Source organism: Halichoerus grypus, chromosome 5 (assembly GCF_964656455.1).
Source record: "Halichoerus grypus chromosome 5, mHalGry1.hap1.1, whole genome shotgun sequence".
NCBI lineage: Eukaryota > Metazoa > Chordata > Mammalia > Carnivora > Phocidae > Halichoerus > Halichoerus grypus.
This window is the reverse complement of record NC_135716.1, coordinates 167216332-167244111: the sequence shown is the minus strand read 5'-3', so window position 1 is coordinate 167244111 and position 27780 is coordinate 167216332. Positions and strand designations below refer to the sequence as shown.

The 27780-nt window shown below is 41.8% G+C and overlaps 1 protein-coding gene across 2 annotated transcripts in view; it reads right to left on the bottom strand.

The window, feature by feature from the left end:
• WASF2 (WASP family member 2) overlaps positions 1-27780 on the bottom strand; it is a 75554-nt gene that overhangs the window by 13233 nt on the left and 34541 nt on the right. The window contains exons 1-4 of one of the 2 annotated variants that reach the window (XM_036116466.2): positions 9089-9252; positions 7739-7911; positions 741-875; positions 69-222 (exon numbers count right to left, since the gene is read on the bottom strand). In XM_036116466.2, coding sequence (XP_035972359.1) covers positions 69-222; positions 741-875; positions 7739-7868 — 419 coding nt within the window. In that variant the 5' untranslated portion in view covers positions 7869-7911; positions 9089-9252. Of the gene's footprint in view, positions 1-68; positions 223-740; positions 876-7738; positions 7912-9088; positions 9253-27780 lie in introns of those variants that run through there. The other variant, XM_078073590.1, reaches the window with a different exon arrangement.

Sequence of the window (27780 nt, the reverse complement as noted above, 5' to 3'; positions counted from 1 at the left end):
CTTTCCATAAAAAGTCAATCTAGTGCTGTTAACCACAGGTCAACAAAGGGAGGAACTAGCCAGGTTACCTGTAAGGGGTAAGATTGTTGAGAGGTGGAGGAGTATCACAGGTGTTATATGTTTCCAAGACAGGTACTGGGAGAGAGTTTCTGTCAAAAAGCTTCTGGTCTTGAATAGTAGAGCTTCTGAAGGCCTTCCGGGTGTTGATTCCTTGCAGTGACACTGAGAGAAGATGGAAGGCAGGAGAAAATGGACGACAGGCTATCTGAGCAAACACTGAGTCACACCAGTCTGAGAGGCCTCAGCTGCTGCGTGTCTTGGCTGCGCCTGTCTGCAGCCAGGCTTTTTTTTTCTCCCCCTCTGGGGAAGCCCCACAAGGCTGTCAGCAGCCCAGCCATTTCACGACTGAACAAAATGAGGCAACACAAAGGTTTACTATGTGGCCAGACCTAGCAGGCCTCTCCTTAGGAGGAATGAATCTTCCAAGTACTTTTATGGTAACAAAATACGATTGGGGGAGGGGGGATTTGAGCAAGAATTGGGGGAATGGGAGAAAGGGAGCGTGTGGGGGTGTGGTAGAGCTAAAAAGGTTTCTTTACACCACCCAGGCTTGTGTCATTTCAAAGCAGAACTCCACAGGTCTCTGTGATTTTTTCCCCTCACTTTTTTATAAATCAGGAGAAAAAAATCCTAAGAAACTGCTCAGCAAAGCCTACAAATGCTGAGCTCAGCTTCCTTACCTTCTTCTTCCTTGGGATCCAGCTGAGTGACTTTAACTTGTAGGCGGTCGACCCTCTCAGCGAGGGAGCTTACCCGAGAGGCAAAGGTATTTGCCTGAGTAAAGAGCTCTCCAACAATGTCCTCTGCATATTTACCTGAAAGAACAAAGAAACCAAGTCACTAGAGCATAAAAATGACATAAATGGTTAGAAAAACTTGCTACTAAAGATCTTATTCTCCCCTCCCCAACACACACACCCACCCACCCCCTAAGATGGTTTGGGTTACATGCAGATGCTTGCTCTTGGAGATAGAAATGCACCCTCCATAGCCTGAGCACTCTGCATTTGTTCTCTAACTCATAGTCTTCTTGGCAAACTGAATAATCATGAACTCAATGCAGGCTGAATAACATCAAAAGGTGTAATACAAAAAATTAATCCTGCAAGAGTAGACAATGTGTCTACACGTCTGCCTATAGCCCTTAGCCCCTTGCTGCTCTGTAAAAGCACCTTGTAAAATGGTTCCGGAAAACAGACTGGGAGTTACAAGGACCTTGTAGATGTCTACAATTAACATGAAAAATAAGAAATTACATCCTCAATGGAACCTCCAAAGTACATTCAACAACCATGATGAGTTGTGGTATCTTCGAGGGGCCCTGAACTTATCAACAACTCATAGCAGAGACGTATAACTTCTAAGGGGTGAAAAGTTATCTTATGTTCTATAGCCTACAACTTTGGAGGTCTTTGCTTTAGGTTATAATCCTACAAATCTACATCTCAGGGAACAAGTGAAAAGCTGAAATTTTCAAGCCCTCCCTGAAAACCAACAGACCAATGTTCTCTTTCCACAGTATCTTATTTTTTTAGAAAAAGAAAAGAGTTCCGTACTTTCAACCCTGGTATGCAAGGAGAATTTGCAGCCAAAGAAACCTACCAGCAATCTGACACTACCTCCATATTGTCATTCCAAGCCACAAAGCACATTCTTGCGAGGAATGAAAAGCGGCACACATGAATAAATATACCATCTGAGTTTCTTACGTGCGAGGTGAAGGTAGGCATAAGTGACAGTGCCCAACCAAAAAAACTACTGAGAACTATTTTAAGTAGGCTCTGATTTTTAGCTTCTAAACTGTATTTGTGCTTAGTCCACACTTGAGGGGAAAAATATCAGTCAAAAGGCCAAAACTGCACCTTCACGGTGAACTGCAGCTCACCTTCCCAGTGTAACCTGGAGAGTAAGCACAAGACCAATCAACAGCATATTCTGAATTGCTGGTAAACTTAGTCAATAAGGAGTTTCTAATCAGGAAGGAACAAGTCTTTGCATACTGAACAATCTTGTGATTTAAACAACCATGGGAAGCTCTTGGGTTCAAAGAACACAAACTGGCTAACAAAGCTGCATTTCTGTTCCACAGGCTGAGGATCCTATCTGATCCCTGTCCATAACTCAGCTAAGTGCCTATAAAAACCATACTGCATCATGTTCACCCAGGTAATGGAAACATGTGATTGGAAAGCTAAAGCAGATAAACATGCAACATTACGTGTGAAAAATAAACCAGGCTCAAAAATATCTGTTAACCAGGGCACCTGGCTGGTTCAGTTGGTAGAGCATGTGACTTTTGATCTTGGGGTCGTGAAGTTGAGCCCACATTGGGTGTAGGGATTACTAAGAAATAAATAAATAAATAAATAAATCTGTTAGCCGACTAGCTATTCTGGAGGAAAAGAAAAACCTGAATCAACCCACCTTTAAGGCACCAAGAGACTACCCAGGATTTCCTGCTCCTCTGTGAAGGGAGTAGTGGTAGTCCAAGTAGTGGCTGAATGTGACACAGTGATTTTCAAGACAAAATCTTACCCCCAACATATAAACATGCAAACACTGAGAATGCTATCTGAAAAGGGACTGAGGTGGTGGTAAGGTTTCTCCATCGTCACATCATCACATCAGGCCCTGGGTCTACTTAGAACTACAAGATGATACAATGGAAGAAACAGCAGACTTCAATCAGAAAAATCTGGAGTTAATCTCAGTTCTTTCTATTTATATCTGTATACTCTTCAGCAAGTCACAATGTCTCAGCCTCAATTTCCTCATCTGTAAAATGGGGTAACTGTATCAACCTTACCAAACTGTCATAGGTTTAAATGAGCTAAAAATGTCAGGTTGTTACAACGAAATTCTTCCTTATATTGCTCAGCCACATCAGATGACTTTCAAGACTGTGAGTATCTAAATATGCTGTTTTTGGGACGCCTGGGTGGCTCAGATGGTTAAAGCGTCTGCCTTCGGCTCAGGTCATGATCCCATGGGATCGAGCCCCACATCGGGCTCTGTGCTCAGCAGGGAGCCTGCTTCTCCCTCTGCCTGCCTGTCTGCCTACCTGTGATCTCTCTGTCAAATAAATAAATAAAATCTTTAAAAATAAATAAATAAATAAATAAATATGCTGTTTTACACTTACAGGAAATTTAAGATATAATTCCAGTCAGTAATATGATAGTTCCTATTCTTCAAGTACTAAATATTACTCCAATCTCTGAAAACAGAAGTACTATTACATCAGGACATTCATAATAGTTATCAACCACATTTTGCAAGAGATTCCAAAAGCAGTCTTCAATTTTTTTTTACCCCTTAGCAGAACTGTTCAAATGAAATCTTATGCAGAAGTGAACAGGTAAGGCTGTATTTTACAAATGTGACGCTGCTCTTGCTTGAAGTCTAAGTGAGAGTCTTGGAGGCCCCCAGTGGCATGGCCCCACTACACTCAGAAAACCCAGTATCATTGCATGATTTCTTAATTACCCAAGTGAGGGTTCCATTCTACCGGGTGGTCGGGATACTGATTTAAAAGTGCAGGCTGGCTGGCTGTGCCTGTATTTCCTAAGATATGGCAACCTAATATGTGAAATGCCAATCTCTCTGCACTGAGGGAAAATAAAAATTTTGGATATGCTATTATGGGGCAATCCAAGACTGTGGAATTTTTAGTTTTGTGCTTTATCCATTCCATAATCAGATTTTGTCTACTAGACCAAGCACTTCTGGCTGTAGTACATGAGGCCATGAGGCCAAGGTCATGAATGTGAAGCACATATGAGCCTATTCCTGCCCCACTGTCTGCGAAATGAAATTCTAGTCATCTTTCTAGGCCTGGTTCAAATCTAACCTCCTCTATGAAGCATTCCCTAACTCTCCCTATACTCCCATAGCATGCACTGACTCCCCATAGAAAGTATTACTTCCTTCCCTGTGTTCTCTATGTACCAACAGCAGGCAATGGTGGAGAGATTAAAGGCATGAATCATTCAACAAACATTTACTGAGCTTCTACTGGGTGCCAGATACTACACAAGATAAACACTGGGGTTTAAGAACAAACAAGACATGATTTCTGCCTTCAGAGAACTTTTAATTAAGTCTAAGAGATACAGATAATTTTCAATATAATGTGGTAGGTAGTAATTACAGGAACGTAATGGGAGCTCAGAGAAGCACCTAGTCCAGCCTGGAGTAGGAGGTCCTTACGCTAGGCCTTGAAGATCAGCTACAAGGATGGTGAGAGTTCTCCAGGCAGGAGGATCAACTGCAAGGGCACTGCATGCAAGTATGAGAGACTATGGTCTATCTCAGAAGTACTACACGAGTAGTTGATCATTCATTCTTTCTTCCTTCCTTTTTTCCCCTTTTTCCTCCTTTTTCATTAAAAAAAAAAAAAAGGCCATTTATTTATTTATTTATTTGACAGAGAGAGACACAGTGAGAGAGGGAACACAAGCAGGGGGAGTGGGAGAGGGAGAAGCAGGCTTCCCGCTGAGCAGAGAGCCCGACGCAGGGCTCGATCCCAGGATCCTGGAACCATGACCTGAGCCGAAGGCAGACGCCCAACGACTGAGCCACCCAGGCGCCCCAAAAGAAATTCTTTTAAAAAGATTGTAAAATGGGAGAAGATGGATTGCAAAAAATGAGACTGGAAAAGAAGGCAGGTCTTGAAAAGTCTTGAATGCCAGACCAAGAAACTTACACAATCCCACAGTGAGGAACAGGGGAGATTTTTAACATTTATACTCTTATTTAACAACATTTTTTAGGGGAACCTGGGTGGCTCAGTCGTTGGGCATCTGCCTTGGGCTCAGGTCATGATCCCAGGGTCCTGGGATTGAGCCCCGCATCAGACTCCCTGCTCAGAGGGAAGCCTGCTTCTCCCTCTCCCACTCCCCCTGCTTGTGTTCCCTCTCTCACTGTCTCTCTCTCTGTCAAATAAATAAAATCTTTAACAACAACAAAAAACACTTTTTAGGGACGCCTGGGTGGCTCAGTCGTTAAGCGTCTGCCTCTGGCTCAGGTATGATCCCAGGGTCCTGGGATGGAGCCCCACATCCGGGTCCTGGGATGGAGCCCCACATCAGGCTCCTTGCTCAGCAGGGAGCCTGCTTCTCCCGCTGCCTGCCACTCCCCTTGTTGTGGCTCACCGAGCGCGCACTCTCTCTCCCTCTCTCTGACAAATAAATAAATAAAATCTTTTTAAAAAGTAAGTAAATAAATAAATAATAAAAAAATAAAAACACTTTTTAGGGGCACCTGGGTGGCTTAGTCGGTTGGGCGTTTGCCTTCAGCTCAGGTCATGATCTTAGGGTCCTGGGAGCCCTATGTGGGGCTCCCTGCTCAGTGGGGAGCCTGCTTCTCCCTCTCCCTCTGTTCCTCCCCTCCTCCCTGCTTGTGCTCTCTACTCTCTCTCTCAAATTCTCTCAAATAAATAAATAAAATCTTAAAAAAAACCACACACACTTTTTAAATTGCAAAAGTTAATAGATTCAACTTTCAAAAAGTCAAACAATTCAGAATAACAAAAGTAAAAAGTGAGATTTGCGTTTTGAGCAGACCACTCTGGCAGGGATACAAGTTTAAGATTTACAAGATTTTTAGGTTTATAGATTTAAGAGGGTTGATCAGAGAAAGGGAAGCCAGAGGGAGGATAAGGCAATCGTTCAGGTGAAAATCAACGAAGGTCTGAACTAAGGCAGTGTTGGCAGAGACAGAGAGTATAGGATAGAACTGAGAAATTTTTTGGAAGTCTGACTTTACCTCTTACTGGCTGTTGTCTCTCTAGGCAAGTTACCTTACTTTTCTGAGTCTTCATTTCTTCACCTGAAAAATGGGAATACCACCACCTACCCTCAAAGGATCATCAAGGGGAATAAATGAGATCATCTATGACAAGATCCTATTAAAACCTGGTGTAAAGTAGGCAATCAACAAATGTGAGACCCCCCCCCTCACCCTCTCCCCTTAAGAATTATTTATTTCTGTCTCCTCTGGTAGATTATGAGCTCCTGGAGGCAAAGACCATTTCTTATTATCGCTGTATTCCCTCAGCATCTGGCACATAAAACATGTTCAATACATGTTTATTGGATGAATAAAGGGTCAGTTAGCTCCACGACATGAGGAAATCTTGTTTCCATAGGCACAAACCAACCCTGGCCCTCCGATCGGCTTCCTCCAGACAGGAGTGGTCTGATCACAAGTGGGAGAGTGAGCAATGACATCCATCAACACCACCCTGGAAAAACACCTGAGAGAGAGCATAACTCCTGCTGAGTGAGAGTAGGAAGCAACATTAGCTAGATGTCCTTTGTCCTATGGAGAAGGAACCAGTGTGTGATTGACTTCTACCCATTTGGCCTTCTCAGGGTGACAGAAGCAGAAACGATGCTTTTAAGAAGCGGTGAGGCTCTCCACCGCCTTCACGCGCTTCCCTGTCAGCTGCACTGCTGTCAGTGCTCCTTTGTGTAAGACCGGCACGGGCAGTGTTTCGTTTCTTCGTGACACCCCATCCAAGTTTCCCTAAGCCGTGGATCAACTGAGCTAGGTAGAGGCTTAGGAATCTCAGACCCCATACGTCATTTGGTCACAGAGCTCTGTCTCCTCAGGGCCCTGTTTTAAAGGTAGGGCCTGTTACTACCTGGGGGAAGGCAGGCTTTCCTGATATCCCACTGCCTTCACTAAGGGCAGTGATGCGATAGGAGGGGTGAGTGTCTGAATTAATTCATACCAAGATGCCTTTGCTAAGGAAGATCACTAAAATGGCAATTTGATGGACGTTCTTATGGGAGCTGGAATGGCACTAGACAAATGCAGAGCCTATCCAAGCATCTGCCCTTCCCGTACCTCAGCTTCAAACAATATCAGATAGATTCAGAGGGAAATCCATACCCATGCATGTACCCCACCCAAGGCAGTCTCATTCATTCTTGCCAATTAAAAAAACAAAAACAAGTATCGTTGAGCTGGCTTTCCCTCAGCTCCAAAACAGACTGAGCTAACCCCCATCTTCCTCCTAGAGAAGAATGGCTCCAGCTACACTTTGTGTCATTGTGTGTAAACGCAGCTTGCAAAACTCCCAATACCCTAGAGACTGCAAAAGTAATCTGTACCCTGAACTTGGACCTGGGGGCTTGCAGCACAATTAAATGTCTACCAGGGTAGACAAGTCAGCTAGAATCGCTCTGAGTGCATGTTTGCTTTACTCTGCTTTGGGAAGAAAAGTTGGGGGGAGGGGGTAGATAAAGACTATTGGCACATTTGAGGCTTCAACAAAGTCAGCTACATCGAACAGCTCGTGCAATTACAGGCACATTCCCCAACCCAGATACCGCTCTGTGAACCTCCCACTTTACACACACAGAATTCTGCTCTGTCATTCCATCTGCAGTTTCTGCTGCAGCCCTTCCTGCTACCCTTCCCACAGATTTCTTTTGAAGCAGGTGGAGGGGGAGGTGGAGGGAACCTAGAGGGTAGTGGTAGATGAAGAAAGGGTTGAGGGGAAGAATCTGTACCAAAAAGGAACCTCTCTTTCGGGAAGGGGGGGTGGTTTACATTTTCGAATTACCTAGGGAAGGCAGATGGGGGAGAAATAGGAACACGGGAGAAGGAAACTAAATAAAGAGCACCAACGACCCCTGAGGGCAAAGCACAGGCTCTTTGCGGCACTCACTCAGGCTGCCCAGCTGTCGGATGACATTTGCCAGGGTGATGTTGGTCACGCATTCCAGCTCGCTCCTAACGCTAGGCAACGTCTGACGGCACAGGTGCCTTGGCTCGATGTTCCTCGTTACTAACGGCATGGTGGACCTGCTTCAGGCAATGTTCTGAATGATGAAAAACAACCTAAAAAAGAAATAACAGGAAAGTATTACTCAACCACAAATTCCAGGCACTCTAGGGCTGTGTGAGTCTTTTTTTTCCCTTTTGTCTTGCTCTGATCTAAAACAGCTTTTAAAAAATCTTCTCTCCCCCATCATTTTTTTCTTTTTTAAGCCCCCCCCTCCCCACAATCTTTAAGGTTTGCTATTAGAAGGCTTGCTGGATAAGTTTAGAAATTCTGAACTGGTGACTGCTGGCTGACTTACACAGGCAGCATAAAAACCTAAAAACCTTAAAATAACAACTGTGCTCCAACCAACAAGAGTCTCTAGAGGCAAAGAGGCATGGTCAGAAAACAGTCCATTCAGCAGGCTCTGGATGGTCCAGACGGATCCTATCCTTGGTGTGTCCATAATCAGGACAGATCAGATTCCAGATGATCAATTATAAGGATCAAAAAAGAGCTACTGTCATCCGATAATCTCCACAATGAAATTAAGCTGCCAATAGTGATTCCACTGATCTCCATCAGGACATAACTTCTCCAGTTCTTCCCTGATGGATGACTGTTAATGTACAACACTAGCTGCCAGTGTCTATTAACACTAAAGTTTCATCTGTAAATTGACAGAATTAAAGAATATCAAGGAAAATTTTACATGTTCAATATGTCAAACACGATGCTGAGCAAACTGTGCTATAAGATTCCCTAGTCCTTTCTCTTCTACCCAACAGCTCCCTTTCTCTCTCGCATCCGCATCCGGTTCAACACACCTGGGCCAAAAGGCTCTTGAGACAGCAGGAAGTGTCTGGAGCAAATCCGGAAACCTTCCAGTTACCATTTCTTATCCTGTCAGCTGAGCCCCTTTCCCTAGGAAATCCCCACCACTTCAGGTTCATGCTGAGCTATTGTTTTAGAATTAGATTACCAAATTCCTAGCTTTACAAGGGTAGGAGGAGGTTTTAGTCTCAACAAAATGGGTAGGACTATAGCCGAAGGCACACTGGGCTGGTCCTGTTTCTGTATCCCGTGAAACTAAAGAAATTTCCAACAGCCTAATTGTTTTCATGCTAGGGAAAATGCAAATTCGCTTCAAATGAAAAGGTAAAGCATAAAGGTAACATACCCACATCCCCAATACTGCAAACTCCTCTTTATATATATATATAGTTTTAAAAAGCAAAGCAGAGGTTTACTTACATTAAATCTTAAAACACCAGCTCATCACCAAAAAAAGTTGATTGTGAATACAAAATGCTTAAACCAAGCTAAGTATCATAGATCTTAAAAGTGAACCAACATATTGTCTGACCAAAAGAAAAAAAAAAAAGCTCTTCAGGCTCAAGGGGGGGAGTAGAACCCTTTGGAACAGACTGCTCCTTGTTATGGACATTCTGATCTACTAAGAGTAAAAATAAAACAGGAAGCCAGCAGCTTGGGGAACAAGATTTCCTGTCACCAACAGCAACAGCCCAAGAACCAAGAGAATCAGCTGTTTGCTCATAACTTTGAACCTCCCTTTAATAGTCACTGTGTGGCAGCTGTGCCTATCTTTGGGGTGCAGAGGTGTTTCCTGAATATTTGTCTACTGTCTAAGGAAATAATTTTCATTCCGTTCCTCTGCTAAGTTTCCCTTTGACTCAACAGGTTTTCTAATCCAAACTCTGGACTTTCCCTTCCAGTCTAACTCCTCTTTACATGATGCAGAGGGTTATCAGGTACTAAGACGCAGCAATCATTAGTAACTCACTGGTGAAGAGTTCATAACAAGAAAGGAGGCAGGAGATTACAATTAAAGAACCTCACAGGGCTCTGTACACCATCCTCTGGATGCTCTCAGGCTCTCAAATTTCAAGCTTTCTGGAAGAACCAGCAATTCAATGGTGCAGCCAGAGATGATTGAAAACAGTCACTGTAGCTCCTCTATTAGCAATCATTTCAGTATTTGTTCCAGCTTCTCAGAGGAGCTAAAGAAGCCAGATCCCCTTGAAATTCTGTGTTGAATGTGACCACTGACAAGACATTCCAGACGTTCTCTCTGGACACCTAATGGAAACCGGATTCCAGATGGCCAGGTACATGTAGAACTGGGGGCCAGGGCGGGGACGCTTCTAACACCTTGGTACTTTAGCATTTATGCTTTCCCAAGGGCCTTGAGTAAGCAGACACAAATGGAGTCAACTCTATGTCATATGGGTGGGGAACCAAGTTTTTAATAGCAAGATGGTTTTCTCTTACCAAAAAAGCTAGCTGCCACAACCATCTAGAGAATAATCAAGAAATGACAATATGTAAATATCAAGACAAAACAATTAGAAAAGTAAATCTGCTACTAAACAAAGCCATTTAGGGGCGCCTGGGTGGCTCAGTCAATTAAGCGTCTGCCTTCAGCTCAGGTCATGATCCCCGAAGTCCCGGGATTGAGCCTAAGGGCTCCCTGCTCAGCAGGGAGTCTGCTTCTCCCTCTGCCCCTCACCCTACTCATGCTCTCTCTAATAAGTAAATAAAATCTTTTAAAAAAATAAAAAATTTTAAAAAGCCATTTAGTATGTTTCAGAACCACCAAAGAGAGACAAGATTGCCTGTTATATGGAATTACCTGATTCACTGTTCATTTTCCTTTTGGATAATCAAAATTAGTTATATTCAGCATAAGAAGTACAGAACTATGCATGATCTGAAACACAACAGTAACTTGACCAAGACAAAAAAAGCCTACATTCCAGTGAAGATAAACTTGGAAATGGGCAAAGACTTCCAAGGCTCTTGACTCAACTCAGCTTCAAGTTGTGGAGTTGAAACATACTTGGGTTAGTACCCGGACCCTGACACCTTAACTAGCTATACGATCTTGGGGCAATTTTCCCAGAGATAAATAATTTAACATATATAAAACGTCTACTACAGGGCTAAGAGAAAAATATTTGTAGTTCCATGGACCCTAGGAAAAATCTTCCTATAAAATTAATTTTATTCATTGATAAATATTTTTTAAACACTTTTAACTATGGACATATTATGTGGCAGAATGCTATATTCACACAAATTTAAAGATGAACCTAAGCTTTTATGACATTTAGTTGGTTTTTTTTTTCCCCTGGAGGTTGCTCCTAGCCAGGCTTCTGGATCTCCTGAAGAACATACATTCTCTCTCCACTCTTTCACACTGAGTTCCTCATCTGATCCACAGAACAAAGAAAATGATTAGAGTGACTATTTTCTCAATTCTCCTCAAGACTGTACATAACTAGCACCATTCCAGATGCATTGGAGAAAAAGTTAATACATTACATACAATGGATGCCTAATGGCATTAGGGCTTAATTCTCTCATGGAAATCCAGTTGAGAAAGGCTCCTCTATCATCAGTAGTCATTTAGTGGAAAATTTGTGGAGTACTGGGTGTTTAGAAACCACTGAATTAAGGAAGTGACATGGTCAAATTTGCATTTTAGACAAATCATTCTAACAGAAGCAAAGATGTTATATTTGGGCAGGAGAAGGCTGGAGGTAAACAGATCAATTGGGACTCTTCACAGGCTAAGAAAATGACAATAGAAACGGAGAGGCCCAGTACAGCTAGCAAATATGAACTGAGGAGCCAGACAGGTTGCAGGGGTGAGTCCACCCCTTCAAGTCCTATTTGCTGCTTTCTCCTGATACTCTGGAGTACAGCTATATTCACAAAGTGATAAAATGTATGTTTATTAAAAGTATCATGAAAAGAGGTAAATGCTAGTGCCAGTGACAGAAGAGAAAGTGAAGAAATCTAAGAAAGTAGTGGTTCTCAGCTGGAAAAAGAAGTTTTGGATCCATGAAAGAGTGAATGACCTCTCTTCATAGAATCAATCAAGTTCTTTTTCAGTTATATTTTACTCTGATTAGGGAAACTATATGCTATAGTGATATCTGATAATTTGGGGATTTGAGGTCTTGTACCTTGGGAGATGTTACACAGGAAAGGAATTAGAACCACTGAGAAGACAAAAGTTACAGGGAAATAGATTTCAATTTAGTTAGTTCCTTTTAATTAGAGCTGTCCTATATTAGAATGGGTTTTCTTCAGAGGTTATGAGTTCCCAGTACAATCCTCTGGATGACCAGCTATCAAGAATGTTGGGGGAGACATTCCCAGATTGTAAGATCTTGATGTTGAGAGGCCAGACTGGATGACTTCTACAATGCCTTCTAAATCAAAGATGATGTAATTCTCACTCTGGGTTTCAGTTTCCTCATCTGCAAAATAAAGGGACTAAGCCAGATGATTTTTAAGAAGTTCTAAAATTCCTAGATTTGCTTCTACCTAAGTTGCCATAACCTCCTCACTGGCCAACATCCAATTTCCAACATTCATTGCATTCTGAACACAAGGCCAGTGGCAGGTCTAAGAAATGTAGAGAGGGACGGATTATGGCTATGAATCAAACCCTTCTCCAGATCTAGATCCATCTAGTTACTAGGACCTGTAGGATACAGAATGGTCCAAAGGATGTTCCAGACAGAGTCCTGAGGTTAAGTATATACACCCTGGGAGGCTCCCAGACTGATCTGGGAGTTGGCTCCCCAAGTAAGTCCAAAGGAAAAACTGGCTTTCCAGACATGCAAGCCAGACTCAGCAGCAACCCCATCTTTACTCCTGGCTATTTTCAGCCTAAGGGACTTGAGAATGAGTCTGAGAACAAATAAAAGACTTTAGGCATCCCTCGATAGCCATGGCCTGGCAGTATATAGACCAGTCTAGACTGTCAGTACCACGGTGGGATTCATGCTTTGAACTGGAAACTGGATGAGGTGTTCTCTCAGGTCCCTTGCACAGTAAGATTCTACAAGTCTGTAAATTAGAAGTTATCATGAAATATTTATATATCATATGTGGTCAGTGTGAAGTCAAAAGGAGACTTTGAGATCTGCCCTACTTTCTTACAACTCTGATCCCAACACCCTGAGGCAGAAGTGGGGTGAGGTGAGAAGGACTGAGAGGAAGGAAGAAGGTAATGAAGGAAGGCTACATTTGAGGAAAGGCGTATTCATCTGTATCCCACTCTGAATTCCTGTCATTACCAGGGCAGAAGACAGATGACCGCTCATTCTGGCAGTAATATTTATTACTAGACGTTTATTATAAATAAATATACAATAGTTCAGTTATAGCCAAGGTCACTGATAACACCTGCAGATTTCTATGGTTGCATCCAAAAGTAAGTATATCTGAGCTATAGCAATAACCATAACAACAGAAATGCTTCTCAAGGCAGTTCCTCTTTGAAACACCCCCCCAAAATGCTGATCAGCAGTAGCAGGGGATGAGAACATGTGGGGATGTTATATGTGTGGCAATTAGGACTTCTGCTTTCACTTCAGCATTTCCCACTGTTCTATAGTTAACAGCACTTTGGATGGGGGCATATGAGAAGAGCTTTACTTTGTAGACCAGTTTCTTCTTTCAAGAGACAAATTTCTTTATGTTAAAGAATATGCATTCCACAGGGGTTTAAAAATTTCAATTGAAAAGTCAAATAATAATTTTATTTCAAAATAACAGACAATACACAGGCTTACTGTAATCTAAATCTGTCTACTAAAATGTTTAAAGAAGTATGAATTTACTGTTGCATACAGCAGTCCTCACTACCATGCAGCAAGCACAAGGAAGAACGCCTCATTATAGACTTAAGCACCCACCCACTTCCTGTTGAAATACAGGGTGAGGCTGAACCTACAAATATAACTAGACTCCCTCCAAACACAAGGAATTACAAATCAGTTTAGGTCACTAGAGTAATGTCTAAAAGAGATACATAGCGAGACAGAAATGGAACTCCTATAGTGGACAAAGAACCAAAAAAAGCTTATTTGTGATCTAAAACCAGGAGAAATTTCCAATTTCCTAAAGTAATGACAATGGCTATGAACCTACATTCAATAAATCTAAGGCTCCTTCTTGTCTTGATTTGGTTTGGGGAAAGTGGCCCAGGAAACAGGACTACTGAATTCCAGTATCTTATTCCTTGAGCACACTGTACATCTATCAAGAACCACTCACACCTGGTAATTCCATAACATTCTATGACCTTTTGGGGGCAATACCACCTTTTGTTCTTACCTTTATTACTCTTTAGGCTCTAATCATAGCTTTGCTCTTAAAGCTAAAACTGGGGGATCACTTTAGCCTCTAAAATCGGTTTTTTCTATATCAACTATTCCATAGAAGACCACCTCTTAAATGGCCAAAATGAGGTTCTTTTTCAGTGTGATCGTCTGGTTGTCCAAAGAAAATACATTTGAATAGCAGAGTTGGAAACCTGGATTCTAGTTCTTAATCTAATGATGACTGGCAAATGGGGAAAAAATTTCAATTCATTCTTCTAGTTCAGCTTTGGGCTGCACTAAAAAAATGCTCAAAAGATGTTTATTAAACTGAAATTTTGAAAATAAAATAAAATAAACTGTAATTCTGTTTGCAAAGTATTCTGATCTCTAAATAAAAGGTTTATTCACATAAAAAAATTTTTTTTTCAAGATTTTATTTATTTATTTGACAGAGAGAGACACAGCGAGAGAGGGAACACAAGCAGAGGGAGTGGGAGAGGGAGAAGCAGGCTTCCTGGCAAGCAGGGGGCCCGATGAGGGGCTCGATCCCAGGACCCTGGGATCATGACCTGAGCCGAAGGCAGACGCTTAACGACTGAGCCACCCAGGCGCCCCCACATAAAATATTTCTTATATCTCTACCCTGGCCCAAGTTCCCTGTTGTAACCACTTAAAATACACAGGATCTACAATGTTATCACTGATTACTTCCAGTCACAAACACAAAGTTCATTTCACATTCCCAATCTAATGCCAATTTCTAGCAATACCCAATTCATCAAAATGCAATGGCTTGAAATACTCCAAACTATCCATCTAAATGGGCTTACTTTTACGGATTGAATACATATAAATTTTGAATGATTTTACTCAGAAACGGAGAAATCTTACCCCTGGTATTTGTGGGTACTCAAGTACCAGATTTCTTTCAGCTATAGTCATTAATTCAGCATTAAATTCACACAGGAGTTTAACTAGAATTTAAATAAAAAATTGGAGGGTGCCTGGGTGGCTCAGTCGGTTAAGCGTCTGCCTTCGGCTCAGGTCATGATCCCAGGGTCCTGGGATCGAGTCCCACATCAGGCTCCCTTCTCAGTGGGGAGCCTGCTTCTCCCTCTCCCACCCCCTGCTTGTGTTCCCTCTCTCGCTGTATCTCTCTCTGTCAAATAAATAAATAAAATCTTTAAAAAAAATTAAAATAAAATAAAAAAAATAAAAAATTGGAAAGAAAAAAAAATCACAAAAGTTTAACAAGAAAAACAACTAAGCTGCTCTGAAAAACAAACACGAACACACAAAAGTACCAAACCTTCTACAAATCAATTCATTCAGAGCCAAGATTACTAGAAATATGCCAACACCTGACACAAGCCCTAATAAAGTGTCCTTCATTTATAAAAGCTTCCTTTTTTATTTATCACCAAAGACAGAAAGAGTGATCTCCAAGGGTACTTGGTTAACAGTAGGTAGGTTAAGGGTCTGCCTTCGGCTTGGGTCATGGTCCCAGGGTCCTGGGGTCAAGCCCCACGTCGGGCTCCCTGCTCGGTGGGGAGCCTGCTTCTCCCTCTCCCTCTGCCTGCCCCTCACCCTGCTGGTGCATGCTCTCTCTCTCTCTCAAATAAATAAAATCTTAAAAAACAAGAAACAAAAACAAAAAAAAAACCCATTCCTCTCCAAGTACCTGTGCTTGTGCTACATTTGGGAACACACTGCTGGTTTTTACGGAAGAATATCTAATCCCACTTTACTACCTTACTCAAAGGCAAAGAGGATGGGGTTTAAGTGTAACCTTTCTTTCCTGGTTCTTGCAAGTAGCAGTGAGTACTGGACTAGGTTAAGATCCCTACAGACAAGTCACTGGAGCAAGCACTGATTAGATACAGAGGCACGTTTGAATAAGAGGGAGGAAGGAGATATTCAGAGCTGAATCACATATCAGACACTGAGTCTCCTTTCATCCTGCCAGCTGTCTAACCATTCATTTATTTTTATTTTTTTTTAAATTTTATTTTTAAGTAATTTCTACACCCAGTGTGGGGCTCGAACTCACAACCCTGAGATCAAGAGTCGCATGTTCTTCCGACTGAGTCAGCCAGGCACCCCTAACTCTTCATTTTAATCTCTATGATGCCTCACTTCGTATTTCAAGCTTCTCTCTGGGGTAACTGCTCCCTCTCTGGGATGGAAAGGCCAAAAAAGAAACTGACTTTACACAACTGAGAAAGGCCAGGGGAAAAAAGGTTGCAGAGCAACAACAAAAAAGGAGATTCAGCAAAATGTTTTGCTGACAGCTCAGAGCAACATACAAACACACCGTGTGGTCATGGAGCAGACAGAAGCAGCAGTCCTGGATGGGACTGTTAATACACCAGTGTAAGGAGAGAGACCTAGCAATCACAACCGCATCTGAACACAAGGGAGTGGAATTATGGAGCAAACTGCCATGCAATTCCATATCAACTGTTCTATTCTGCCAGCTGTAACAGGAATTCATTCCTGAAAAAGTGTCACACACTCATCTGTCACTAAGGGTCAAGCCGCCAGCAACTGACTGAGAGTCAGCAGCAAAGGGCAGCTGTACATCTACTTCCTCTCACAAGGTCTATTCACCACTCAAAAGATGGGATTTATAAGGAAAAGTCCTTGAGCAGAGGGAAAGTAAGTACCCATTCTTTTCTTTCTACCCTCAGTTTACTAGGCAGTTACCAAAACCCTCAAAATCTAATTAGCAGTGGTGTAGAACAGCAAGAGCATGGACAGCACGACACAGAGGAATGGGTTTCAACTTACTACTGCCGAATTTTAGCTTTGGGACCTTGGCAAGCAGTGAAATCTGTTTCCTAATCTGTTATAGTATAATGATTCCTAGTTTGTAAGACTGCTGTGAAGAAAAATGAAATAATGCATGTATGAAATACTTAACACAGTGCATGGCACAAAAATAATTATAATAATAGTCATAGTGATGGGCGCCTGGCTGACTTGGTTGGTAGAGCATGTGACTCTTGATCCTGGGGCCATGAATTCAAACCCCACATTGGACATACAGCTTACTTAAAAAAAAAAGTTGTAGGGATTATTGTAGTAGTAGTTATAGTAGTAGTAGTGGAAGTACTAGTTCTACACATATCTAGCATTTAACTATGTGCAAGGCACTGTTCTAAATGTTTTTATATGTGGTTCTCTCAACCATTAAACAAAATTATTAATAAGTTTCAGGTTGTATTAATGGTTAATTATGGTACCCTTATCAATCAATGAATATTTATCAAGTAGACACTAAAAGACACAAAGAAGTATAAATCTGTCCCTTGACTCCAAGAGCTTATAATTTAATTGAGGAGACATAAAACCACAGTTAAGTAACAATACAGCAAATAAATAGAAGTTCAGTTATCAAATGAATGATGCAGTCAATGATGACAATAGAAAGGATGAAAAGATCACTGTGAACCGAAGGGACTGAACAGACTTCCTGGAATAAAGATCTGGGCAGGATTTGGATATAACAAAGAGCAGTACACTTATCACGATGAATCCTGAGTAATGTACAGGACTGCTGAATTGCTATATTATACACCTGAAACTAATAAAACACTGTATGTTAACTATATTGGAATTAAAATTAAAAACTTAATTTAAAAAATACGTCTAGGGGCATCTGGCTGGCTCAGTTGGGAGAACATGCGACTCTTGATCTTGGGGTTATAAGTTCTAGCATTGTTGTCTTGGTTTCAAAAGGGTTGGACTTTATTCTGGTAGGCAGTTAAATTACTTTTGGTTCAGTTTGGTACCTGTGAGGCTTGTTTTTAAGCTCTGTTACGGTGGCTCTAGAGTACCTATACTCTATGGATATTTTAGCCCCAGGGCAAAGATGTGGCCCCTCTGCGATCAATACAGGATGCTCTCGGTGAGCACCATGGGCTTTCCACTCTTGCTGGTAGGAACTCAAACACCTCCCTGATCTGGGAACCAGTTAGCTCACATCTTCCTGGTCACTCTTTCCCCAATCGCCCTCAGTGTGACCCCAGTCATGTGTGTGGTCAGCAAAGATTCAAGGAGACTCTGAGATTTCTAGGCAGTTCTTCTTTATCTCTTCCCCCTTTCCAGAACTCACCCACAGAGCTTTCAGTTGCCTCAGCTTCCCTTGAACTATAATCTGTCTCTTCAGTTCAGCAAGACCAGTGTGCTCTGCTTGGAATCCCCCTCCCTGCTCCATGGTTAGAAGAGACATCTAGAGAGAAAGCCAGGGTAATCACAGGGCCCGCCTCCTTTATTTTCCTTCTCACAGGGATCACAGCCCTGTGCTTCCTGTTTAGGTCAGGGTTGATTTCCACTGTACTTTTGCAAGTCCCTCAATAATAAAGAAATATTATAAAATTCTTAAAGTCAGATTAATTTCAATTTATTTTCTAGTATATAGTATGGAGTACTTTTAGGAACAACAGGAAAAAGTAGGTATCCTGAAATCAAACAAACAAAAAAGCACTGCGAACAGGTAGAATACCATCACTATAAGCATATAACATATTTGAATAACATATTTAATTAATTTTTTGAATGATCAGAATTGAGAACAATGACAGAAAGTTCTTTTCTTAAAGCTACTACTCATATAGGTACTTACCACCTTCAAAAATCAATATATGTTGGTGAACCCAGATGCATGTTCCGGGAAGGGATTCAAGATTTCCTGAGCCACTAGTTATATGATTTTGTGCTGATTAATCTCTCTGAGCCTCATCTGTACAATGGGAAAAATAAAGCCTACCTCATACAATGGTCCTAAAGAGAAAATAAGATAACGTATGTACGCCTTCTAGAGGGATGTCTAACACCCAATAGGTACTCAGTAACTGACAGCTCTCATTACTATTAATTCAAAGGAATGCTGAGTTTGTTTGGACTCACCTCCTAGTGGTAATGAAATAATTTAAGGACAGCAGGTCAGACTGAACAGCACTGAATACTACACAAAGGGCTCTCGTAATTGGTCCTCTTTTCTTCAGTCTCAGTGGAGGCCAAGTAGTAGGTGGGTCTCTTACCTTCTGAGACAGGCTCTCTGGGAGTGTGGAGACAAATGCTGGGAAAGAAATGGATGGCCTCTGCTTATATTATACCAATTTTAAAGATTAAGATATAGGGTATCAGTCTTCCAAATCATAGTCAAGAATCAATTCAGTATTTTCACTTTACGTACTTTGAAAGAAAAACAGTCTCAAAGGGACTATTATCTGGATTGTGGCATTTCTTTAAAAAAAAATCCTTTCATCTTAAAGGCCCAAGGCAAATGTCACCACTTCTAAGAAGCCTTCCTTGACTCTTCTAGTCTGAAGTCATTTCACCCTTTCCAAAAGCGCCAAAGAGGTATTAGGAACCTCTTTCATGGCAGTCACTACGTTCTATTTTGTAGTACTGATTTTTGGAGTATACAATTCTTTGAGTACAGGAATGGAAAAAACAAAATATCTTTTTTTTTTTTTTTTTAAAGATTTTATTTATTTATTTGAGAGAGCGAGAGAGAGCACATGAGAGGGGGGAGGGTCAGAGGGAGAAGCAGACTCCCTGCTGAGCAGGGAGCCCGATGCGGGACTCGATCCGGAGACTCCAGGATCATGACCTGAGCCGAAGGCAGTCGCTTAACCAACTGAGCCACCCAGGCGCCCAAAACAAAATATCTTGAAACCTAACAGAAGTAGTAGTAACAACAGCAGCTAAGGGTGGGATTCTTAAAACTTCTTTGTATTATTATAGTGTCTGCTCAATAAATGTTTGCTGAATTCCTAAAACATGCCCAGTATTTATTCACATTTTCTTATATATCTCTAATCCTCAAAACAGTATTGTAAGGTAAGTATTAGTGTTCTGATTTTACAGGGGAGAGAACTAAAACTAAGAGCAGTTTTGTAACTTTATCAAAATCACACAGTCAGCTTTTATCTTTTTTTTTTCAAAAAATTTTAAAAGGTTTTATTTATTTATTTGACAGACAGAGATAGCGAGAGCAGGAACACAAGCAGGGGGAGTGGGAAAGGGAGAAGCAGGCCTCCCGCTGAGCAGGGAGCCCGATGCGGGGCTCGATCCCAGGTCCCTGGGATCATGACCTGAACCTAAGGCAGACACTTAACGACTGAGCCGCCCAGCCACCCCTATTTTTTAATTTTTTAAAAGATTTTTATTTATGTATTTGACAGAGAGACAGCGAGAGAGAGAACACAAGCAGGGGGAGTGGGAGACGGAGAAGCAGGTTCCCACTGAGCAGAGAGCCCAACGAGGGGCGACGCGGGGCTCAATCCCAGGACCCTGGGATCATGACCTGAGCCGAAGGCAGATGCCTAACGACTGAGCCACCCAGGCACCCCACACAGTCAGCTTTTAAACCCAGGTCCATCCATGTCAAAAGTTTATGCCTTTGCCATGACACCACACTGACTCTTCACAAAACACCCAAATCAAGAAGTTAGATAAATATGCTCAGATTTCTCATTTTCATACACAAGTGCCACCAAACCCAGACTAGTTTCTTCTCCCTTGAAAAAAAGACTGCATGCTAACACAAGAAAGCCTTCCTGACATATTTACCCTAGAACTGAAATGGTGTTAATGAGGATAACACACTGCTTTCTCCCTCTCTAGACCCAATTTTAGCCAGCTGCTCAGGGGCTTCACATCTTTCACTTTAAACAACATAAACACTGGCTCATTTAAAGTGCCAGCCTCAGATAACATGCTCAGATGCTACTGCCTTTCAAACAAACTCCTGTTTTCAAACAGCCAGGCATTTGGGGTTCCATCACTTCTGACGAGTTACTTTTATCTACGGGGTCCCTGAAAATCACTTTAAGTTTCATTCTCTGTGCACTGTTTGGCTCATCAAATCTTGTCATCAGGGATTTTTTTTTTTTTTAAGCATCTAATCTTTTATCTTCTTTTACAATGAACCAAAACACATTCCTATGGGTAATTCCTAAACTGTGTATGTATACTTTAAAATAATATTCTTCTGACTCTTTTTCCAAAAAAGCATAGTTGTTTTCCCTTTTTAGCCCAAGTAAAGATAATTATATCAGAAGTGAGTTTTCCCCATCTCTTTTTGCATATGGGGAATACTGAAAAGATAAGTCTTTTTTAATTATTAAATGTAAATAGCTCATTAAATATAATCCAATTACTTTAATTGTAAAAAGGAAGTAATTACAATATGTACATGTATTCTTGCCTAGTAGATTTAATATCTTAAATTAATCTTTTCAGCATTAATATTTTAAATTAACCTTTGACATTAGAAAAATGCAAGAAACCGATGTCTCTTTTAAAAAGTATATTTATAGGGGCGCCTGGGTGGCTCAGTCGTTGGGCGTCTGCCCTCGGCTCGGGTCATGATCCCGGAGTCCTGGGATCGAGCCCCGCATCGGGCTCTCTGCTCGGCGGGGGGCCTGCTTCTCCCTCTCCCACTCCCCCTGCTTGTGTTCCCTCTCTCACTGTGTCTCTCTCTGTCAAATAGATAAATAAAATATCTAAAAAAATAAAAAGTATATTTATAGGGGCGCCTGGGTGGCTCAGTCATTAAGCGTCTGCCTTCGGCTCAGGTCATGATCCCAGGGTCCTGGGATCAAGCCCTGCATCGGGCTCCCTGCTCGGCGGGAAGCCTGCTTCTCCCTCTCCCACTCCCTCTGCTTGTGTTCCCTCTCTCATTGTGTCTCTCTCCGTCAAATAAATAAATAAAATCTTTAAAATAAATAAAATAAATTTAAAATTATAAATATACTTATATAAAGCTGTACTTTATGGATCTTTGTTGTGATTTCACCTACAAACAATTGAAGTGAGAACAGCCCCACTCCACAGAGAGGGGTAATTAAATACCACCTGCCCTAACTGAACTGGTATTTCTTGTCTGTCATAAATCATGTTAAAGGGTCTGTTTCTAGTGCCTTCTGGGACAAAAAGCCAAGAGATGAATTCTGTGGCATTCCAATAATCACAGAAGCTTTACTTAGAAAGACAATTCCAAGCCAGAATTTGTCAGAAGCATGTCTTTGGGTATAGTAGCCTAAATTTTCCATTACCTAATTTATATTCTGTTACTACCATCTTAGCTCCCTAAGACCACCCCAAGCATTCTCCTTGCTCTCTGGTCTCTAGCCCTTCAAGTTTGCTGTTACATTTTCCCTCAGCAGCCATCTGGTTCTTTGGTTTTTACTCTTTTTTGGTGACCAAGGGCAAATAAATTGCAAAGCTACATCTCTATGAACTGCTTTGAAAATGGGCTCTGCCACGGTCTGTGCACTGAAAAACTTCTATTAAAATGGAGAGAAAAGGCTTACACAGATGAGGAATTAAGAAGATTGTACTTTGTTTTTCTACATCCTACCAAAATCTATCACTGAGTGTTGTTGTTGTTTTTTAGAGAGACAGAGAGAGGGCACGCACATGGGGTGTCGGAGGCAGAGGGAGAGGGAGAGAGAATCCCAAGCAGGCTCCACACCCAGCACCGAGTCCAACATGGGCTCAATCTCACGATCCTGAGATTATGACCTGAGTTGCAATCAAGAGTCGGTTACCTAACCGACTGAGCCACTCAGGTGACCCTAAATATATATTCATATCTTAAAACAACACTTATTGAGGGGCTCCTGGGTGGCTCAGTCGGTTAGGCAACCGACTCTTGATTGCAGCTCAGGTCATAATCTCAGAGTCGTGAGACTGAGCCCACGTTGGGCTCAGTGCTGGGCGTGGAGCCTGCTTGGGATTCTCTCTCCCCCTCTCCTTCCACCACCCCACGTGCATACTCTCTCTCTCTAAAAAAAAAATAAAATAAAATAAAAAGATATGTATATTTAGAAAAAATAAACTTTATTTAGATTAACACAGAACTTTTTCTAAACTTTAGAAACAGCAAGAACTATATATTTATGTTGTACAGGTTAACAACCAGGGCCGTGTCTGTACAGCACTTTCCCTCCAAAGGAAAAGCTCTATTTAAAGTACTAAGGAGCAGGGTGCCTGCTTGGCTCAGTCAGTAGGGCATGAGACTCTTGATCTCAGGCTGTAAGTTCAAGCCCCACGTTGGGCGTAGAGGTACAAATTACTTAAAAAAAAAAAAAAAAAAATCAAGTACTAAGAAGCATTATGTGTTTTCAGCAACTCTCAAGGATTTCACTGAAATAGATTTTCCTGGGGCGCCGGGGTGGCTCAGTCGTTAAGCGTCTGCCTTTGGCTCAGGTCATGATCCTGGGGTCCTGGGATCAAGTCCTGCATCAGGCTCCCTGCTCAGCGGGAAGCCTGCTTCTCCCTCTCCCACTCCCCCTGCTTGTGTTCCCTCTCTCGATGTGTCTCTGTCAAATAAATAAATAAATAAAAATCTAAAAAAAAAAAGAGAGAGCGAGAAATAGATTTTCCTGTTCAGACCCTGTATTAATGAACCAAAAATGCAGCTCTGCCTCACGGATACCACTTCCCAAAACAAATTAATGAAATGGAGGAGGGTGACTATTACTAACTCCTTTGGTCATTCGGACTGTAGCCACGTTGGAGCGGTTCCTGACTACATAAGGCTGACTTCTGCTGTCATCCAGGCTAACTATGGAAAGCTACTTTACGGTCTGAAAGGATAGTGACATGGGTCACTGTGGGTACCTTCATCTCCGAACACTGTAATGGATTCTGAACAGTTACCAAAGGTTAGCAGAAGGAATGGAGATGGTATCTGATGATGATCACAGTCCTCCAGAAGGACAGCACCATTAAAAGACAACAAGTAATTTCACAGGTAAAAGGTGTACCAGCAGCTAAAACTTAGCCCCTTTCAGGATTTAAATGATTCCAGTTTCATCTTGGTAACACTGGTATTTTTGTACAAAATATATCTTATTAGGCCAGCACTTCAAAGTTAAAAAGGTGTCTTTAAATGCCTGCTGACCTAAAATTGCCATGTTCCATGCTTTAAAGGGATTGATTTTCTGGAAAAGAACAATAAGATGCCAAATTCTGTTCAATGGAGATCAGAATACTATTTGGTAAACCTATTCTGCACCTGTGGAAGCAAAAGAATAAGACTGGCTCACACACCCGAGGGAGGATGGTATTTATCTGGGCTCTCCCTATGACCTCTTTGGCAGCAAATGTAAGAAAGTCCTTTTTTGAGGCTAAGGGGCGGGCCCAGGACTTTCAACTACCCATTCAAGCAGGGTTACGATTCCCCTCCTCCATAATTAAGTTCTCTTTCCTACTCTCCATGCATGCATGAATTGCAGTGACATTGACATGGGGGCCTGACATTAGTCTTTGAAGGTCATTTAAATCCTCCTACTTCCAAGCTGCCTTAAAAGGAATGCGTCATCTATTCCACAATGCCTGAGTGTGGGGTTTGACTAGATGGTACCTAAAGTGAACTCATCTAAAGCATAAAAAGAAAGAGGGCTCCAAATTCACGTATCATAAAAAGAACAAATCAAAGTAATAAAACATAATAAAACTCAGTTGCTCAAGAGACAACAGTAAGAGAAACACTAAACATTTAACACTGGATGAATGAAAACACTTCTACTGATAATTCCTTTTATTTAGGAAAGTAGAAAAGGTCATTCACAATACGGTCCCTTTATATGGCTCCAGTCTCCTCTCCTACCACATCTTCATATATACATACCCTTCCCTGAAGTCCCATAGACCCTCCCATGACTCCCCACTGCATCATGTTCTCTCCCTTGCCTCCATACTTTTGCTCAAGTGTGACCACCCACTACGCCCTCAACAACTTCTAAGGTCTTCCAAAATGGAGTTCAAGTGAAATGTCTCTTGACATGCCTTGCCCCAAAGGAGCTTGATGTCTCTCCCCACATACTCTTTAAACTTCCATAACACCCTGTGCATGCCTATCCACACCAAACTGCACTAAAATGACTGATTTTCTTACTTGCTCTCCCACTAGATTGTGAATTCCTTAAGGCTGGTGATCAATCATGTCTAATCCTAGTGCCCACCACCATGCTAGGCACAGAGAGAATGCTCAATAAATATTAACCAAATGAATGAAGTTAGCGGCTCTTGTGCTCTGGCCCTCATGAAGGTGAGGATAGGGAAGGTATCTGGACCTCCAGTCTTATAGTACTGCTTTCTGAGGGAAGAGAACCCAATTTGAATAGCCCAAGTTCAACCTCTGTTTTAGAATTAAGATTCCTGGTAGCTCACCAGATCCTAAGACAGGATCTACATATACTCTTTTTTTTTTTTTTAAGATTTTATTTATTTATTTGACAGAGAGAGACACAGCGAGAGAGGGAACACAAGCAGAGGGAGTGGGAGAGGGCGAAGCAGGCTTCCCGCCGAGCAGGGAGCCCGATGCGGGGCTCGATCCCAGGACCCTGGGATCATGACCTGAGCCGAAGGCAGATGCTTAACGACTGAGCCACCCAGGCGCCCCCTACATACACTCTTGTAGGAAATGACCTGTGGTCTAATCTGGTACAGAGCAGAGTGAGACATTAAAAATTAAAAACCGGGGCACCTGGGTGGCTCAGTCAGTTGAGCGTCTGGCCTTTGGCTCAGGTCATGATTCCGGAGTCCTGGATGGAGACCTGAGTCATTGGGCTCCCTGCTCAGCGGGGAGTCTGCCTCTCCCTCTGCTCCTCCCCCCACTTGTGCATGCTCTCTTTCTCTCGAATAAATAAATAAAATCTTAAAAAATTAAAATTAAAAACCAAGGAAAAAATAATAAAAATTTTTAAAAATTAAAAACAAGGTCACCCCAACCAACATGAGTTATCTGCCACCTCCCTTTTATTCATGTACCTCAAAGCTCTTACCTTCTAATGTAAAGAGAGAAAAATGATAAGAGTTATCAGCCAAAGGAGACACACTTCTAAAAAGGCTAAGGAAGGTCAAAATAGGTAAGTCATGAAAATCAGCACATATCCAGGCTTGAAAGAAATCCAGGCTGTCATTAAAATCTCCAGGCATGTGGCCTAAAACGTTAATAAGCCTCTGAAACTTTCCTTTCCCCACCAAATCAGCTTCTTGCTCCCCCCAGTACTTTGTCCCCACCAACTTACCCATCCACTAGCCTTCCTTTCTTTCTTTTCCTCCCTTCCTGCCTTTATAAATACAGATAGAGCTGATGAGAATCTGGCAGACAAATGACAACTTCTAACTATATGTGAGATCTGTATAAAATGATATCCACTTATTTTTTCCTCCCTCCCTCCCTCCCTCCCCTCCCCTCCCTCCCTTCCTTCCTTCCATGAACCTTATATACCAGGCACTGTGCCACACACTGGGGATAAATTCAACAATGCCCCTGCCCTCATGAAGCTTGAAAGCTACTGAAGGGGACAAAAATATTCTGTGATAAGTGTGACTATAAACGTTAAGTTCAAGGTTTTAATGGAGGCATCCAGCTCAGACTGGGGGAGGCTGAGAGCAGAGAAAGAGTCATTAAGAAAGGGTATCTTTATTTAAAAAAAAAGGGGGGTGTGTCTTAAAGGACAAAAAATTTAGTTAAGAGAAGAAGCTGCAGATGGAGGCAGCAGTGTGTGCAGAGGCAAACAATGTTCCAAGACCAGCGAATAGCGTGGTGTGGCTGAAGTACAAGGAGTCATGAGTGATGAAGCTAATAAGGCCGACGGAAGCCGAGGCACAGAGAGCCTTGCATGCTGCACTAACAGCACTTGGAGTGTGCTGAAGGCTATTGGGAACTATTTAAGATTGAGGCCAGAGAGTGACATGATCGGATTTGCATTTAGAAAGCTCTCTCTGGCAGGAGTGTGGAGAACATACTGCATGAAGGGGTGAAAGACTGAGGCAGTAATCCAAGTGGAAGCACTTCTAATTGATCGACAGAATCTACATAATGGGAGAGTTGCAACATAAAGTGACAGAGAGTGCTCTGTACAGAGTTTGAGACCAGGATGTCACTGATAAGCTTTCCCTCTTCAACAATTAAATTACTTAATCTCTCTGGGCCTCAGTCTTTACATTCTGAAAAATTTGTTTGTGAAAGTATTACTAGGGGGAATACCAGACTAGGTCCAATATCAACAACCTTACCTTAATGCTTTAAAACTTACAGACACAAAAATTAAAAAAAAACAAACACATGTAAGGTATAAAGAATCATGGTGGGGCGCTTGGTTGGCTCAGTCTGAAGAGCATGTGACTTGATCTCAGGGTCGCGGAGTTCAAGCCCCACGTTGGGTACAGAGATTACTTAAATAAACAAGCAAACAAACTTAAAAAAAAATCATAATATAGCAAATATCAGTGTACCTACCGCCTAGTTTAAGAATGTCATCATTAGCTTTAAAGTCCCCTGCATGACTCTCCCCAAACCTATCTCCTTCCCTTTCACTCTGATAACACTATCCAGAAATGATGACCATTCCCTCATTTTTCTTTATAGTTTTATCATATCTGTATCTGTAAACACAGTTTAGTTTCCCATGTTTCTGAACTTTATGTGAATCTAACGTACATTCTTCTATAATCTTTCAGTCTATCTGTTGAAATTCATTCATGCTGCTATAGCTGCAATTTAGTCATTTCCACTGTTATATGGTATTCTACTGTATGGCTATACCATGATTTATTTATCTAATCTAAACATGATAGATACTGGGATTTCTCCCAGTTTGGAATTTTTGCATTTTTGCTATCACCAACAGTGTTGCTATGGACATTTTTGTACATGTCTCCAGGTACATATGTGTAAGAGTTCTTTTTTTTTTTAAGATTTTATTTATTTATTTATCAGAGAGAAAGAGAGAGCACAAGCAGGGGGAGCGGGGGAGCAGCAGGCAGAGGGAG